Here is an 18,282-nt window from a genome sequence, read left to right as displayed (position 1 = left end):
CTAATTGAGTTTTTTTTAAAGTTGATTTTACAGTGGGAGAAAGGGGGGAGGGAGGGAGGGAGGAAGAGAGAGAGAGAGAGAGAGAGAGAGAGAGAGAGAGAAGAAACGTTGGTGTGAGAGAGATACTAGTACATCGATCTTTTGCCTCCCTTATGCACCCTGACCAGGGATCAAACCTGCAACCTAAGTATGTGCTCTGACCGGGAATTGGACCTGTGACCTTGTCATACATGGGACGACACTCCAACCAACTGAGCCACACCGGCCAGGGCTCTCCTGCTAATTGATTTTAATCCACCATACTAAGTGCAGTATTTTCTGCTGACCCATGTGCTTTGGCTAATTTCTTTGGCTTGTTGGTGTTCTGGATCTTAACCCACATTTCACTACTGAGAACTACTGAATTTGCATTGCATAGCTGGGGGCACACCATGATTTATTTCTGTCCTAATGAGAGCTGTAGGTGCAGGTTAGCCAGTTGGAAGCAGGTGTAGGAATTGGACAGAGCCCCAGTAGTCTGCCCACTTCTCTTCCCTGTCCTCCTCAGAACCTGGTCTCTGTCCCTGTGCCTCGACACTAGCACGCTGCTGCTGACCCCAGCATGGGGACTGCTGGGCCTCCCACCTCCATCTCCCCTTCTGAAGCTCTCAGAGACCAAGGGGGAGGGGGGAGTGCTGTGCTGTGGGCCATGGGAGCCCTTGGCCTCTGGCTCACAGAAGGATAGTAATTCTTTCATCAGTGACTCATGATTCCCTGTCCTTTTCTCTTTGGGGCAAGAGCCAGCAGGGCTGGGCAGCAGTGGCCTTATCCTTGATGAAGGGCTGGAGTTGGGCACCGTGGCCTCCATGCAGGGCTTTCCTCTATGGCTAGGACCCAGCTGAACTCACTCTGACTCCTGGGGCAGAGGAGCTGGCCTCACATTCTAATACCTCAATGTTTGGTTCTTCCTGGAGGCCTCCCAACACTTGTAAGCCTCGTCTCCTCTCTTAGAATTCTCTTGTTTTGCCACCGGGTCACTCCAGTTCACTATATATATATATAATTGATTTCAGAGAGGAAGGGAGAAGGAGAGAGGGATAGAAACATCAGTGATGAGAGAGAATCATCGATTGGCTGCCTCCCGCACTTGGGATTGTGCCCCGACCAGGAATCGAACTGTGACCTCCTGGTTCATAGGTCGAAGCTCAACCACTGAGCCATATGCCCGAGGGCTAGCTCACTTGTTAATGTCAGCTTCCATCTCAGTTGTTGCTTGCTGTCAGGCCCTGGTTCCTTGAGTTCTGACTTGGGAACACGCCCTTGCACAAGTGCATCTGTCTCCTGAGCTAGACTCTGTGGGTCCTCCTCCTAGGCAGGGACACCTCCCTGCTCCTCTTCTCCCCACCTGGGCCCTGCCCAGACCCCGAGCCAGCACACAGTGAGCCCTAGCCTGTCCCGGTGTTCTAGGGGAGTTGAGCCTCTGTGGTGCACACACAATAGGTGGTGGAAGGTGATTTACCAGCCGTTTAACAGGAAGCTGCCTTCCCTGTGATGAGGCTTCTGAGCCCTCCGGATAACCCGTGTAAAGGTGCTGATGTCGCCATTGCTGGAAGTGCAGTGTTGAAGAGCATTATAAGGAGGTCGCTCAGAGCCACAGTGGGAAACCGGGATGGAAAACCCAGTCCATTTGGTCACTTTCCTGCCATTTTGGGTTTAAAGTTGCAGTAAAGATGGCAGCTCCTTCACATGCAGCCTCGTCGGGATACGTATTCCTGTCAAAGACGTAGGGTGAGTTGGATGACATCGGTGTCGGTTTTGCTCCTATGGCATTTCACAAGGACTGGGGAGTCTGTTTTCAGTGCTTACTACCCATCCAAGCAGCTTCAGTCTCTAAGGTTTCTTGAGTCCAATTTATATTTTTATTTCAGTTCTGGACCCAGTAAATTATAGCTTAGGTCAGCTGATGTTTAACATTTTTCCAGATGGTCACTGTTTCCAAATGAAGTGGACCATCACTTGTGCTTTTGTGATCCAAATGATACTGTGTTAAAAAAAATATGTTCGCGGCAGAAAAATGCCACTGAGAGCCTTGTAAATAGCCCAGATTTTCGGGGGAAGCGGGGGGAGAGCCAGCTGTTACCATTGATTACGGTGAGAAAGGTGAGGGTGCAGCGAGGAGCCAGGGTCACAGGTGGTATAGTGTGGACAAAAGGGAGAGCCCGACTGGGGTGTCTGCCTCCCCAAGGGTGGCCTCGAAGCCTTGAGGTCCAGACCCTGCTTCCTGGCCCTCAGAAAGGCTGGGGATCCCTGGCAGACAGCTTTGATCTCATCAATATGTAGGTTCCCCTTTGTAGTATCTTATTAGACCTGAGTGAGGCTCACGGCAGCAAGAGTGAAAAACTTTGCCCACACAGACATGTGTAGGATGTGGGCTGGAGGACAAAAGGAGCCAGTGTCACCATTGTCTTCATCACAAGAGCGCTGGCGCTGCCTGGGAAAAGGGAGCCGGAGAAATGCCTATTTTTAGAAACACCTATGTTGTCTACTTACACCATCGAACAAGAAATGTTGCCCTTTAAAGCTATAAACAGATACCAGAACGAGGAATTGCTTTGTCATTGGATCTCTGTAAATTTGAAAATGGTTGTTGAGAAGAACCACCTCTATAAAAATTGATCTAGTAATTTGAGGCTAGATGACATGCTTATGTTCCGCTCCTGGTCCCACAATGTAATTCAGCTAATAGGTTTTGTTTGTTTCAGCTGAAATTCAAACCTTCCATTAGGTGACTGACACTGGCTAAAATGGATTTGCAGCATATTTTTAACAATCTCTTTTGTCCTTGTGTGCTTTCTAACTTCAATACTCAGGCAGCCATACCCCAATGGCAAAATTGGTAAAGCCATGATTGCTGAAACTTGTTTCCCTTTGGTAATTCAGCCGTTTATCTGGTTGAATTCTAAATTCAGAGGAATCTTGTCCTTACTGGAGTGGCGGAGAGTGGGGGTGGGGGAGGGAGCGGGTAGGACAAGAATACATGAAATCCCGCTCTCTTCTCTTGACTGTTTGGCTTTGCTGTTCAGGGAGGAAAAGGGCATTGCATCTAAAATAATTGGTAGCCACCGTGAGTCCTTAGGAATGAGTTATTTTCCTTGGTTTACATCCAGGGTGTGAGGATGCAATGCTTGCTCTCAGCCGTGTTTATCCCATTGAGCCCTGGGTGTAAAATTTTCAAGTTTATCCCCTATTAGGCATACTCCTTTGGAAATGCTTTTCACTCATTTTTTATTCATCAGGAAATGCTCTGTATTAAAAACCAAACCTGAAAAATGTTCATTTTCCCTAAAATGGAGAGAATCCTGCATTCTGGTAAAAGCCATCCTTCGCTGCGGTGAGAGATACAGGAAGGTAGGAGAAGCTTCAACGACGTCAGGTGAGGGCTGTACGGACTCAGAAATGTGAGGCGAAATGCTTGGAACCCCAGAATTTGCAGGGAAAGAGCCAGCCAGCCACTTGAGTGAGAGGTACTTTATCATAAAATTCTCTTGTTTAAAGAGTACAATTCAATGGATTTTAGTACATTTACCAAGTTATAGAACCATCACCATAATTTAGTTATAAGACATTTGCATCAACCCCAGAAGAAACCCAGCACTCGTTAGCAGTCACTCCCCTACCCAGCCCCTGGCAACTGCAGATCTACCTTCTCCGTGTGTAGATTTGCCTGTTCTGGACGTTTCATGTCTTGAAGTCACACAGTACCTGGACCTTAGTGTCTGGCTTCTCTCCCGTGGCCAGGGTTTGACTTGCATTTATGTCCCTGATGACTGTTGATGTGGATTTTTGGAGAAATGTCGATTTAAGTCTTCATTATTGTCTTTTTTTATTATTGAGCTGTGAGAGTAACTTCTGTATCCTAGGTACAAATCCCTTATTAGAAATATGATTTTCTAGTATTTTTGTAGGGGACCGACTCCACCATGGAACCACCTGTGTGGTCCCCAAGGACCACTAGTTCTTGACCCCTAGTTCTCCTGCATCTTGGCAGAATGTCTTGTGATTCCCCCAGGAAGTTAAAAAGGGCTCGCTTGAACACAAGCACTGTGATAACCACAGCACTCAGTCTGAGAGGGAGGCTGCTACTAACTGAATACTGGGCAGGGAGCGTATCCACCGTAGATATGCTGGAAAAGGGATGATTCATGTAAAAGCACAGAACAGAGTTTAGATCCTTCCTTTTATCCACCTGGATTAAGCACTTCATTTCAGCCAAGTCCGTAGGGCCTCAGCTTTGCCTGTCCCTCAGAATTACTGTCTCTCCTCTCAGTACTTTATTATTAGTTGTGGGTAGGGTCACCTGGTGGCCTAGACTAGTATCACCGCTCATTTTTTAAATAGATGATTGAGCCTGGTTTAAGTCATTTTGCTAATTGACCATGCATGACATTTTCCTGTTAATGAACCAGGCCTCCTTGGTGGTGGTTCTTGGTTTAGTATTACTCTCTGTCAAGTGGGAGGTTATATGAAAGTCTATTTAAAGAGAGGAAATCAGTCAAGTGACTTGGAGGGTGAGCATTTCTGGGCCCTGGACTCCAAGGTTCCGGGAGCAGGAATGAATATTTAACGGAACACTTGAGCACACACGGGAGCCTTGCGCCATACGTCTTTCGAGACTAAGTGTCACTTGAGCAGAGAGGGGCACGGATGTTTTAGAGAACATTCCCCACAGGTAACGCTTCCCTGGGGCTTAGAATGTTTCCTCAGCCGCCAACACACACCCTACCTGTCAGAAAGACTGCTTTTCAGCAGCACTGGATCAACCCCAGTTGTCAAAAATATCTTCAGGAGAAAAGAGTTAAGGGAAGAAGCCGAGAAGGATGTTCGGATAGCTATGTCAGCATGATTTATGGGGACATTTTCTCCATGCCCTGTCTTATGGAATTGCAGCCATCCTCCCTGTTCTGGAAGGTAGCTGTTGTGGGTGTCATGAGTGGTGCCCGAGGGCACACTGGGTAGGAAAGGGGAGATGCCCACTGTGAGGCATGAACCATGCTTTTCCTCTCTTCACATGGCCTTCCAGCCACCTCACCCTTGTGCATTACCTCAGCCAGCCTTTCTCCTCCAGCCCCAGATAAGTTCTTCCAGGAGGCTCTGTCCTGGCCTAGACCAAAGGCAGGATGGCAGGATGCAGTCCATGTCGCAGACCTTTTCCCTGTAAGGCTCACTGTGGTCCATTCGTCTGTCCTTTGTCTCTCTGTCTTTTGTGTGTATCATAGAAATGAAACCGGTCAGCATTATTTAACATCCTGCACCCCAAACACCTTTGGCAAAAGTGTACGTTGCTAACGGACAAGTGAGCAGGTGGAACATGGATGGAGAGTTCACCTATCAGCCCAGTTGTGCCTCTGGTTAATGGGGCCAAAGCTTTGGCAAGACAAAGGGTCTATGAGCTCAGCCATTCTGCAAAGTGCGATGGTCCAGCTTCCAAAGTCCCTGTGAACTCTGTCCTTCCATCTAGTTAAACCGAGAAGTGTTAGTAGGTCCCTATCACAGCCTCCTGTTTCCAGAGTTAGACAGAAAGCCATGATTTAGCTAATAACAAGTCCTCCTCTTTTTCCTTGAGGTAGTTTGTCATTTGCTCATGGGTTAATAGATAAGAAAAAGAACGAAAGCATAATGGTTAAGAGGTCTTTTGCATGAGATTCTATCTGATCCTGTCCCCTGGTAATTTTTTTACTTCCTGAAAGATTTTAGGAAGAGCTTTATGCCTAAGTTCCTAGAATTTAACAGAAAACTGTAAAGGGGGAGCAGTTCAGACACTTCAGAACACCTTCTCCCTCTAAGAAAGCATAGAGGAAAAGCTCTAGAATAACTGAACCAAAGGCCAGCTGATAATGAGAGGAATTACCTAATGATAGCTGTACAAGTGAGTTCTATGATGTTTGATGTAAACATTATCCCATTATGTCCCTAGCACGAAAAATAATTATCCCACATGCAGGCAAACTACATATGCCTTTCATTTAAGCAAAAATACTTACTCAGTAGGGGGAAAGGAGGATATATGTAATACTTTCAACAATAAAGATTTCATTTAAAAAAAAAACTTGCTTAACTTTTTGAGGAACTGCCAAACTGTTTCCTAAAGTAGCTGCACCATTTTCTATTCCCACCAGCAATATATGAGGGTTCCAGTTTATCCACATCTTCCCCAACTTGTGTTATTGCCAAACTCGCTTATTTTTTATTCTAGCCATCCTGGTGGATAAGGAGTTGTGTCTCCTTGTGGTTTTGATATGTATTTCTTAACCCACAAATGATGTTGACCATCTATGTCAGTGATGGCGAACCTTTTGAGCTCGGCGTGTCAGCATTTTGAAAAACCCTAACTTAACTCTGGTGCCGTGTCACATACAGAAATTATTTGATATTTGCAACCATAGTAAAACAAAGACTTATATTTTTGATATTTATTTTATATACTTAAATGCCATTTAACAAAGAAAAATCAAACAAAAAAATGAGTTCGCGTGTCATAGGTTCGCCATCACTGATCTATGTTCTCTGTTAAATAATAGCTTATCCAATTTTCATTTTAGTGACCTGAACTCACTGGACATTAGATCCTTCAGTAATTTTAACCATTTCATCAAGATCAGAAGTAGAGGAAGGAGGGTTTGTTGTGTTAACATAAGTTACTGACAGGTGTCACATCTACATGTGTTCTGGATTTACTACAAGAATTCTATTGCACACTGAGTAGGATTTTAAGAAGTAATTAGTAACATGTAATTTGCCAAAATAAACTATACCATCTACCTACCTTTCTCAACAGATTGGTTGTAAGTATACCGCGGGTGTGAGCAAAATGTTCATATTTGTTTGCAGTGTTTTCCACACTATAGAACGAAAGTCGAAGTTTTCATTTCTAGCTCATCAGGACAAAGCTACTGAGCCCTCTGTTGTGTGTGTACATATATTAATTTGCTCCATTCCTTCAAGGTGACGGCTTTGTTAGCAAGCCTCATTTATTCATTAGGGGTTACGAGAGCAGAGCCCCACAGCACACGTGTGGGGTCCACATTCCATCCCTGGTCTCACTCGCTGCTGGAAGAAGCATCGTTATTTGTGGTTCTTCTCTCAAACTCACATTCTTCCTGGAACTTATTTATGAAACAAGGTACCCACCTGGCCACCACTCTCTCTGCCAGTCTCTCTGATGGTACATTTTTCCCCAATAAGCCTTGTTGTTGGTTTTGGGTTTGTTTGTGTGGGGGGTTTTTTTGTTTTGTTTGTTTGTTTGTTTTTTGGTGCTTTCTCCCTTGTTTCTGTATGTGACCATTTAATTTTATAAAAATAATAAGAAAAAAAGACTCCTTGGATTATTCTTATCTTCCCTCCTCTGACTGTGTTCATTCTGGTGGTTTGCAAACTCTCAGGTAGTAGTGGCCTCTCAGCTGTTGGTTTGGTGATTCCCAAAATTCAGTGGGAACCCCTTCACCACCACCCTCTGGGAACAGCGCAGGGTGTGTGGATGGGTAATTTTGCATCTTAGAAGCAACTGAGTGCTCAGCCTCATCCTCACAGTTTAGATTTGTACATGTGATCTGAACTTGAGGCCAGCCTTCCAGGGGGCATGCCAGGTGTCTTCTTGATGCAGTCAGGGCACCTGGTGGTAGTGAGTCATTAGGAAGCCTGCCAGCCAAGAAATACCACTCAGTGCTGGTTCCAGCCTTGCCTTGCTGACCAACGTCTCAGAGTTCTGAGAAGAGAAGTCACATGGAGTTTGTTGGGCATTATCACACGTTCTGTATAAGATGAATACCTAGAAAGAGAGGCCAGTGTCTCCGTTTTGCTGCCCTTGGGAGAATTTATTATAACCTACATCTTCATTCTTAGAACACCATGTGGCATAACTTTCTTTTTGTACCACAATTTAACAGTGAACAGTGTGACTGGTATTTGGTTCAACACTGGCTAAATTAAGAATTGCATCATAGGGACTAAGTGTGTTTTCACTGCCAAGTGTGCCGAGAACCAGAATCTTAGAACTTAGAGCTGGTCTAGTCTAATCCCTTCAGTTACTGCTGAGTAAGTTCAGCACAGAAATGTTGAGTCACTCCTCCATTGTCACACAGCCCATCAGCAGCAGGACACGCGTGACCAGGAGGGGGTGATTGTAATGGTGGTGATGAAACCAGCCATTCTCCAGGAGTGCCCTCTTTGTTGTATTCTCTTCAGCTTTTGAACATTTAATTTTAGCCTTAGAATTGGACATTTGTGCAGAGAACAACATACAGAGCTCACCAGGGTCTTAATCTGAACCCAGAAATGTCCCCTGCCTGTCAGTGCCCTGTGTAAGATCACCGGTCACTTCATGACTTCAGAGCATGTAGTTCCTCTGTGTCCCGCCTTGGGCTCCACTGTGCTGACTGAGCAGTGAGCCACGTCAGGGGGAAGCGTAGCTTCACTGACCTTTCAGTCCACGAGTGTAAAACCTGTTCATAGAAGCAAGGAGCTTAAAGGAACTTCTGGGTTGTTCCATCCCCAGGGAACTGTATAAAGGCAGCGTGGTTGTACAGGGTTTAGCTTTCATTTAGCTAGTGTGTGGTCCATTCCCAAATGACTTCTGTTGTGCAGATCTAGGCCAGACCTCCTCCTGCATGTGGTGTTCAGTTCATTTTCCCATCTCGCCCCACAGGCAGGAATGGTGTTCTGACCTGTATTTGTTGAAACGGCACTGCACTGTTGAGTTATGTTTAAGGTGTTAAATAACTACATTAAAAATTAGACAGGGTTGAGAACATGCATTAGCCTTAATAAAATGCATTCTGACTTAGCCTCCCTGGAGACGGGGCACTCTGTCCCCGGCCAGAGTGCCGGGAACACCAGCTCCAGGCCAGGCACCGCAGCGTGGCCCCGGGAAGATGTGGGCTTCCAGAGTCAGTGCAAGGGCTGGAAGCCAACTGCCATCTTTGAAGTTTAGAAGAAAGGTTTTCTATTTTTGTATTAAAATTTATATTTGTATGCCTTTCCTTTTCTGGTTCATTTGTTATATATTCTTTGTCAGTGTCACTTCCTGAATCCACAGGAATGAAAAGCACGTCTTTGGCCATGCTCTGAGAAAGAAAGGGAAGTCAGAGGCATTTTTTATTTTCTTAACTTTACTAGCCAGAGATTGATTTATGAAGCTTTTAGGCAGGTTTTTAAAGTAAACATCCCTAATGGGTGGCCTCACCCAAAAATAGGGAGGCTGCAGGGAAGGGCCTGGCGACCGGGCGACTGGAGGGCCTGAGGAGGGAGGGCTCCCGCTTGCTGGGCGTTCAGTGGCCCCTCGATCCTATGGAGCAGCAGGCTCCTCGGAGGGAGCCACTTGCCAAGCTCGTGCCTAGGAAGAAACCCTCTGCTCATGCCGAGTGAGGCAGGCGGCTCCTGGGCCAGTTCTGTTCGGGGATCTTGTGCCGTTTCCTGCATCCCTGCTGAGCCTCTCTGAAACACAGGTGGAGTCACAGAGGCGATTTCTCTTTATCCTTTAGTCACATGGACTGTCCCACAAAGCTGGGCCCTCATGAAAGGAAATGTGGGTGGAATTTGCTAAGAGAATGCGTAAGCGTGCTGCTCCTGCGGATGCTCTGCTCCACAGGTGGGGGGAGCAGTAGGGAGGGGAAACATGAAAAGTCTTATTCCCAAGAAGTTGATAGATGAGCAAAGGATATGATAGTGTAAGCAAAAAAAAAGGCAGGGTGGGGGTAATGCAAGACTTATAATAACCTCACACAATAGAAATGCTGGGTTTCTTGTTACCCCTCTCTTTTTGGCTTTGGAAAGTGAGGGTCCCCTGAAGCCACAAAGGGTGGACCCAGAAATGGAGAGCAGCAGGAACCTGTGCCACGCTGGGAGGTTGGTCATGTGTTTTGTTGGCCTAGTTCATTCCCAACAATATGAGGAAAGTGCTGTCATGCCCTTATGGAGGAGGAAGTTCAAGCTCAGAAACTTGCCTGAGGCTCTTGAGAGCCAGGCAACAACTGAGCCAGGCCTTTGACTCCGATGCCCATCACACCGACGTTCTCTGCAATTAAAAGGTGTCCCTCTCCTTCCCAGCACTGTACATCATACCCCAGGGAGGCTGATCTCTTCAGAGTTCCTTCAGCGGAATTGGGATGTGACGCCAGGACCCTGTGCTGGGGTGCTAGTCTGAAGGAGGGCTGGGAGGCACATGCTTTGGCTGCTAGTCTGAGGGGGAAGGGGCCTAGGACCGCAGTCTGGTCCTAGGCCCCTTCCCCCTAGGCCCCTGCTAGTCTGAGGGAGGGCCAGGACCCCGTACCGGATGTCTATAAGAGGCTGCATTTTAGCCTCGAATCCGTCACTATAGTGTTGTTATTAGGCACTTAAGTGCTCATGATAGCTTACGGTCTAGTTGGGTGTTTTTAAAGGATCCTTCTATTCAGAAGATATTTACTTAATCCTCATGCACACAGCACTCTGAGTAATAGAAAGATAAGTCAGACCCCAGTCTACTCTCTTTCCAGGAAAGCCTTATTGATAGAGACATCTGAAATGGTTGAATAATTCTTCTATTCTGTCTTCAAGATTTTACTCTTCTCTTTCATTAAAGACCTTTCCCCAAATTTCTGTCCGTCATTGTCTTTTCTCTTTTGGAAGCCTTAAGATTTTGCAGTTGTGTTCTGTTTTTTTACACGAATCCACCCCATGTCACTTCTACCGTAAATCAGCTTTTTCAAGGCTGCCCCTCAGCTCCCACTGGGAGTGCAGAGTGCCCACTCAGACCGTTTCCTCGAAGAATGGGGCAGGGATCGGAAGCACTTAGCCCATAAGCGTTGAGTAAGATCGAGGTGGGGGTGGCGATCTCTGGCAATGGCAGGTGGGGCTCAGCCTTCCCCATGGCCCTGCAGGAGGCTGTAAGTTCATATGGACAAGTGCTAAGGCCAACACTCCAGGGAAGAACTTTCTCACCCACCGTCTGAGGTACTTGTGCTAACGCCACTCCGTTTTCCACAGTGTGCTGGAGAAGAGAATTGGGTCGACAATCGGACTGTTTACGTGGGACACAAGGAGCCCCCCCCAGGTGCTGAGGCCTACATTCCGCAGAGGTACCCAGATAACAGGATAGTCTCCGCCAAGGTAACCTCCTTGTCTTTGTGTTTATTAATTTCCTTTGGGGAGCATTGGGATTTTCTGACAGCAGTTAGTAATCCCCTCCGAGAACTGCCGTTACAGCTACTCTCCACTCCCGACCGAGGGCTGTGATTGCAGCTTACACGGGGCTTATGAACTCGTTATCCCTCTGCTTGTCTGCAAAACACTGTTCAGACTTGCCAAGATGTAACAGCACATTTTCTCCATTTCTCTTAATTATATCATGACATAGTATCACACTGGAAGTCTAGGACATTCAGTTCCTACTATTGCCACCTATTTATTTGCTGTCTGGCCATGTGCCCATCACGAACCACCCCAGGCTGGAGTTTCCGCATCTGTGACTAGAGATGACGAGACGATGTTAGATGTCTCCCGTGAAAGGGTGTGTGTGCGACCACCTTGTAAACAAAAACACCGAATCCATGTCAGAGTCTGTCAACTAGGTGCAATAAATGCAGAGAAGAAGAAAAGTGATTAGAATGTCATCATTTGAACATAGTGCCCTGTTTTTGTTGACTGGGGTGGGACTGCAGAGGCGTATTTTACACATGGAGAGAGTAACCTGGTGAATGGGTCTTGAGAATAGGGTGGAGAATTTTGTAGTTGGCTTTTGACAAAAAGGTAAATGATGGCTTTCAGGATTATGAAGAACTTTCCTTTTCAGTGCCTACACACACGTGTTGATGAAGGCATATACACATTCCTGGGTGCCTACACACACGTGTCCATGAAGGCATACACACATTCCTGGGTGCCTATACATGAGTGTCCATGAAGGCATATAATGTTCTGGGTTCACTAGCTGTATAGATCTGGGATAGACTGACTGGATTCACACGTGAGTGGCCAGTTGCGTAAATATGTGTGGTCTACCTACTTCATTCTTCGATGAGCTATCAAAGAGTGTTTGTTAATACTTGCAAACAGAAAAACATTATTTTTCAAGGCAGTTTTTTAATGGAATTATTTTACTTTAAAATTGCAATACATAATACTACTACGAATAATAATAATAACAACAACAATAGCAGCTTCAATTTCCAAAAACACAATGTGGATAATTGCTCATAAACAAAATCTCAACCAAATAAATGGAATATGCAGTTACCCAGATATGATCTATGAAAGGAGAAGTAAAATGAAGGGGAACTCCACATCCAAAAATGTGTCTGTTCAGCAGTGACATTTATAAATTTAACACAGTCTTAAGTAGAGATCACTAAAGATGATTTCTATGCACATAGGTACCCTGTCAACCCACTAGTGTGGCCGAAAAAGAAAAAATCTCAAAAACATTTCTTTTTCAAAAACGTTTTTAAATTTTTCCATTGCAATTGACATACAGTAATATCTTAGTTTTAGTTGCACAACATAGTGATTAGACATTTACATAATTTAAGGGATACCCCATCTGACACCATGCATAGTTATTACAATATTATTGACTATATTCCCTATGCTGTACTTTACATCCCTGTGACTATATTTTATTTATTTATTTTAAAAATATTTTTATTGACTTCAAAGAGGAAGGGAGAAGGAGAGAGAGAAAGATAGAACATCACTGGTGAGAGAGAATCATTGATTGGCTGCCTCCTGCACACCCCCTACCGGAGATGGAGCCCGCAACACGGACATGTGCCCTTGACCGGAATCAAACCTGGGATGCTTCAGTCTGCAGGCCGATGCTCTACCCATTGAGCCAAACCAGCAAGGGCCCCTGTGACTATTTTTACAATTGGCAATTTGCACTTCTTAATCCCTTAAGCACCCCCCAACTCCCTCACATCTAGCAACTATCAATTTATTCTAATTTCTTAAAAATCTACTCCTTTGCAGCACAAATGTACCAAGAAATGGGGCAGTGCACTGAAAAATATTAAAATGTTGTGCCATGTGTGAACTGTCAGGACAGGAGTTGGGGTACAGGTGATGGGGTGACCTGCCCATGCTTCGCAGTGTCTAGTCTGGGTAGGATGTTTGTCAAAGCACTTCAGCCACTGATAAAATCCCTGTGTAGCTGCCTTCTCCCTCCGGGACAAAGCTTAGCCTCCAACCTTTCAGCCCCATGTCCTACAGGAGACGTGGAAAGTTCTGTACAAGGCTTTGTGGAGGAACTTTCTGGAACACAAAGCACCTTGTTGACTGCAGGCATCAGAGAGTTGGGGGTTGAAAGCCCCTGTCAGTGTTTTGGGGAAGAAAACTGAAAGCAGTGATTTCTAAATCCCATCCCCTTTGTTATCTGATTCAAGTTTCAGAACCAATTTATTATTTTCCTATTTTTCTTTCAAATATTCCCGCAGCCGATAGCCAACAATAATTTTGCGATGTCTTGTCTTACCTCCTCACTCTGCAGCTCACCACCCTTTCCTTTGCTGACGTATCTTTTCTCTCCCTGCGTGGCACCTGCCTGGCCCCAGCTGCCCTACATGCACAGGAGCCCCCAAAGCTTCCTGGGTTGCTGACAAAGGAAACCCTGTGCTGGACATTGGGTTTGATAAGGACTTGCAGGATCCTGGGGGCCTTATTGAAACTGTTTTTTGCTCAGGAAAACTCCTTCATACCAGGAAACTCTAGAGTAGGAACTAACAGAATTAAGTCAACATCCTTTCAGGAGGTGGGTTGGGCTGAGTCCCCACAGAAGAGGGGTTGAGTGTTGGGTAAAGTACTCATCCAGTTTCACCTCAGCTCAGAGTGGACGGGGGACTGTGCCTCCCCAGTTCATGTGTGTGCAGAGAATGATCTGCATTCTTCAAAAAGCAGGATCAATGCCTTTATATCAGTGGATGAAGGTGTATCAATTCAAGTGAAAGTTATGTGCAACATCACATGACCTTTATTGCTAATCAAATTCGGCGCGGAAGAGGACCTCAGAAAGACAGGACTTAGGCTCTAAGCCGGTAGCTGGGTGGACAGTGGCATTGATTTGGATCCACTGGGGTAGAAATCCAGAGCACGAGATGGTTTTCGTTTAAGAACAGCGTAGGATATATGAAAACTACATTTAACTTGCAAAATATAAGTTTACAAGCAGGTTTGGAAAATATGTTTGTGGTAAAGTATCTATGTTTTCTTGGGAAGAAAACTTTTATTGCTACCTAAAGGAAAAGACTGCTGGCTAAGACTTCTTCAGGACACAAAAGCGTGTGCTCAGGAAGTCTCATTTATCATGGGCATATTTATACTAGGGGATGAAAAGGCCAATCTAATTATGTTAAACTTCTGGCCTGTGGCATAGAAGCACGGTCATTGGTAATCAGTGATTGATTTGACTTCCATTTCCTTTTTGGGGGAGGCACACCAGACAAGTTTCTGATAGAAGAAGGAAAACTAAGAAATTGCTCCTCAGCATGACCCCCTTCCTTCCTTTCTGACCACACGCAGAGCTCCCCGCCCAGGGCCTGCCTGAGCTCACCGGGCGGCTGGTCCTAGACTCAAGAGAACGGTGGAGCACTGTTTTATCAATTTCACAAAACTGTACTTTTGGGCACAAAATTCATGTGGTTTCCAGCTCTGCCCTAAGATGCTGCATAATTAAATAATAGGCTCAGGCTGTACTATCACTCCATACCTTCAACACAGCTAAATAACTCTTGATTATTGGCAACAGAAAAGTACCTCTGCCAATTAGATATGGGCAGTGTTCTTAATGACTTCCAAGTTTACCATGTCAGGTAAGATCTAAAACAACCCCGTGAGGCAACTCTTACTTATTAAATCCAGCTTATTCCTGAAGCACCAAGCCTTAGAGCAAAGCAGATGAGCCAGTCCTTAAGTCATGCACCTGACCCTGAGCCCAGCACTCCCTCTGCAGGGCCAGCACTACCTCGCTTACTGGCCTATCATGATGCTCACTCATTTTCTAACTCAGTAATCCAGAATTGGGGCATAATTTTCTACATTCCCGTCTCCCAGTCATAAATGAAAGAGAAACTTTAAGTCCATGTGAGTTGATTGCCTCCCATAGAAGACCAGTGACTGGCCTCCAGTGTGTTTTTAGAACTGTCCCTTGCACACCTGTGGTGCTGGATCCACTTTCAGGTACAGAATAGCTGAGACTTAGGGGCAGTTTCCAGGTGCTCTCATTTTACTCTCTGGCAGCTGGCAAAGAAGAACAGCGCCCAGGGCTTCTTTCTTAGAGTTTTTCTTTCACCACATGACTAAAGGTAGACCAAGTGAGACTGTCCTCTTCTTTGTCATGAGCCATACTCTCAGTAAGCAAGCCAGAACCAGAGGTACTTATGCGTAGAGCAGAAGAGATTGGACAGTAAGAGATCAACCAAAGGACTTGTATGCAAGCATATAAGCATAACCAATGGACACAGACAGTAGGGAGGTTAGGGCATGTGCTGGGGGGCGGGAGCAGGTGGGGAGAGGTCAATGGGAGAAAAAGGAGACACATGTAATACTTTAAACAACAATGAATTAAAAAAGAGAGAGAGAGAGAATGGACAAAACCGAGCTCAGATGCTCATGAGGCATTTTCATCTCCAGGCTAACGACACACAGAACAAATGCAAAGACTCTGGGAATGTAGTTTTTTGTGATGTGAAATAAATGCCCGGAATAGTAATTGTCTTGTATAATTCAACATTTCCCAAAATGTCTTATTAAAGTAAAGAAAGGATCTCTGGTAGACTCAGACTCCTTAGTTTTCTTATAGCAAGAAAAGGCCCATTTCATTCAATGCCTACGGCTCAATGCAGGGTTTCTGCTTATTAAGTACTATTGTACTGATTGTATACAACAGGAGGGAGGACTTGGTAGCTGAATATAGGTCAGTGTTTTATTATTCTTTGTAGTACACAAAGCATTACATTCTATTGTGGCCCATATATCTAAGCAAATATTTAGATGGTTACCATTTAACAAAGATGAAAATTGTATAATTGGCCCACTAATATCACTTTTCCAGCTCTTATATATGTAATTATATGTTCATTTTATTTTATTTTATCCATATGTTGCTGTTAGTGCAATCATGAATGTTTAAATTATCTCAATTGGTTTTCAATTTTCTTATACATCATCAGAAAATAATAATCTTCTTTTGACCATATTAACATATAATCAAAGTAGTAACTTATTAGAGTAACTTATTCTATGAAATGCAGAAATCACAAAACTTAATATCAAAGCTATAGCATGGGCCTTCTGTGCCCGATTAGAATAAAGAAACCATTTAACTGATTTTATTTTATTATTTTTTAAATATTTTTTTTATTGATTTCAGAGAGGAATGGAGAGGGAGAGAGAGATAGAAACATCAATGATGAGAGAGAGAGAGAGTCGTTGATTGGCTGCCTCCTGCACATCCTCCACTGGGGATGTGACCTGAAACCCAGGCATGTGCCCCGACCGGGAATCAAGTCATGACCTCCTGGTTCATAGGTCAGCGCTCAACCAGTAAGTCATGCCGGCTGGGCCTTTTAACTGATTTTAAATTCCAAATTTGTGCAGACCAGAAGTTAAAATTTGTGCAGACCAGAAGTTACCTGACAGACCAGAAGTTAAAATTAAAAACACAACATCATTTACATTAGCACCAAAAGGAAAAGTAATACATTCTTAAGTATAAATCCTACAAAATATGTACAAGATCTATATGAGGAAAGCTATAAAACGTCGATGCAAGAAATCAAAGAAGATTTAAATAAATGGAAAGATACTCCATGTTCATGAATAGGAAGACTCAATGTTGTTAAGATAATGAATTCTTTCCAACTTAGTCTATATATCCAACACAGTACTTACCACAATCCCATCAAGTTATTTTGTAAATAAAAACAAATTGATTCTAAAGTTTATATATGAAAGACTGAAAATAGCTGACACAATATTGAAGGAGAAGAACATAGTTGGAAGACTTATACTACCCAACTTCATACTTTCTATAAAGTTACAGTAATAAAGACAGTGTGATATTGGTGAAAGAATAGACAAATAGCCGAAACCGGTTTGGCTCAGTGGATAGAGCGTCAGCCTGCGGACTGAAAGGTCCCAGGTTCGATTCCGGTCAAGGGCATGTACTTGGGTTGCAGGCACATCCCCAGTGGGAGATGTGCAGGAGGCAGCTGGTCGATATTTCTCTCTCATCGACGTTTCTAACTCTCTATCTCTCTCCCTTCCTCTCTGTAAAAAATCAATAAAATATATTTAAAAAAAAAAAAAGAATAGACAAATAGATCAGTGGAACAGAATAGAGAGCCCAGACATGGATCTACATAAATATAGTCAGTTGATTTTTTACAAAGGAGCAAAACCAATTCAATGGAGAAAGAAAAGTCTTTTACACAAATGGTGCTGGAACAAATGGACTTCCATGTACAAAAAAAGAAAGAAAAAAAACCTAGATACTGATTTTCCATTTTCACAAAATTTACTCTAAATAGATTGACGATAGCCTAAATCTTAAAACACACAACTATAAAGAAAATCTAGGTGACCTTGAGTTTGGCAATGAGTTTTTTGATACAAAACCAATAACATTAACCTTGAAAGGTAAAATTGATAAGATGGACTTAATTAAAATTAAAGTTTTTTCCTGGTAAGAGAATTAAAAGACAAGTCACTAAGAGAAGATATTTCCACTCATATCCCATAAAAGACTGGTATGAAATTATACATGAAAGATAAGGGGAGGGAGAGTGTGTGTTGGGTTTGGGACCTAGAAAATTAATTTTTCCCCCTAAACCTCTAGAGACCCTCTTGGAGTAACTTATTGGGGCCAGTCTGAGAAGGGAACTGAAAATATGCCCAATGGGAGAGGGGAACCACTCCTTTGTTTTCTCACTCATTAATGAACTTCATTATGAACTTGTGAATATAAATTAGAATAGAAAATGGAAATTCTTTGTATATTCTCTAAGCAGTCAGAAACTGAAGACAAAGAAGCTTTTTCTTTAAACTGTAGATATAGAAATAGGTGAAATAGATATAAAAACCAAATTCAGAATATGTTGGATAGTTTAGGGCCATTCAGTTTTCAGGAACTTGTGTTTGAGATTCTGACACTAAAGGAGCTCTTGGTAGGAGGGCTTGGCCCCTGATGTCTGGGTCTGCGATGCCACACCCAGAGCTGGGCTCTGCCCAGCCGGAGCCGATGTAGGTTCTATTCATTATACAGACAGAGGGCAAGGGTCA

At 44.1% G+C, this 18,282-nt stretch overlaps 1 protein-coding gene across 4 annotated transcripts in view; it reads left to right on the top strand.

Moving 5' to 3' along the window:
- The window catches only part of ATP11A (ATPase phospholipid transporting 11A), a 145,594-nt gene that overhangs the window by 60,292 nt on the left and 67,020 nt on the right, over positions 1-18,282 (top strand). For all 4 annotated transcript variants that reach the window (XM_070408575.1, XM_070408574.1, XM_070408576.1 and 1 more), the window contains exon 2: positions 10,999-11,121. In XM_070408575.1, the coding sequence (XP_070264676.1) occupies positions 10,999-11,121 (123 nt within the window). The remainder of the gene's footprint in view (positions 1-10,998; positions 11,122-18,282) is intronic.

This window comes from Myotis yumanensis, unplaced genomic scaffold, assembly GCF_028538775.1.
Source record: "Myotis yumanensis isolate MYYU_CA2020_CCGP unplaced genomic scaffold, mMyoYum1.0.hap1 SCAF_3, whole genome shotgun sequence".
NCBI lineage: Eukaryota > Metazoa > Chordata > Mammalia > Chiroptera > Vespertilionidae > Myotis > Myotis yumanensis.
The sequence above is the reverse complement of the archived record's forward strand: the minus strand, read 5'-3'. Positions and strand labels throughout refer to the sequence as shown.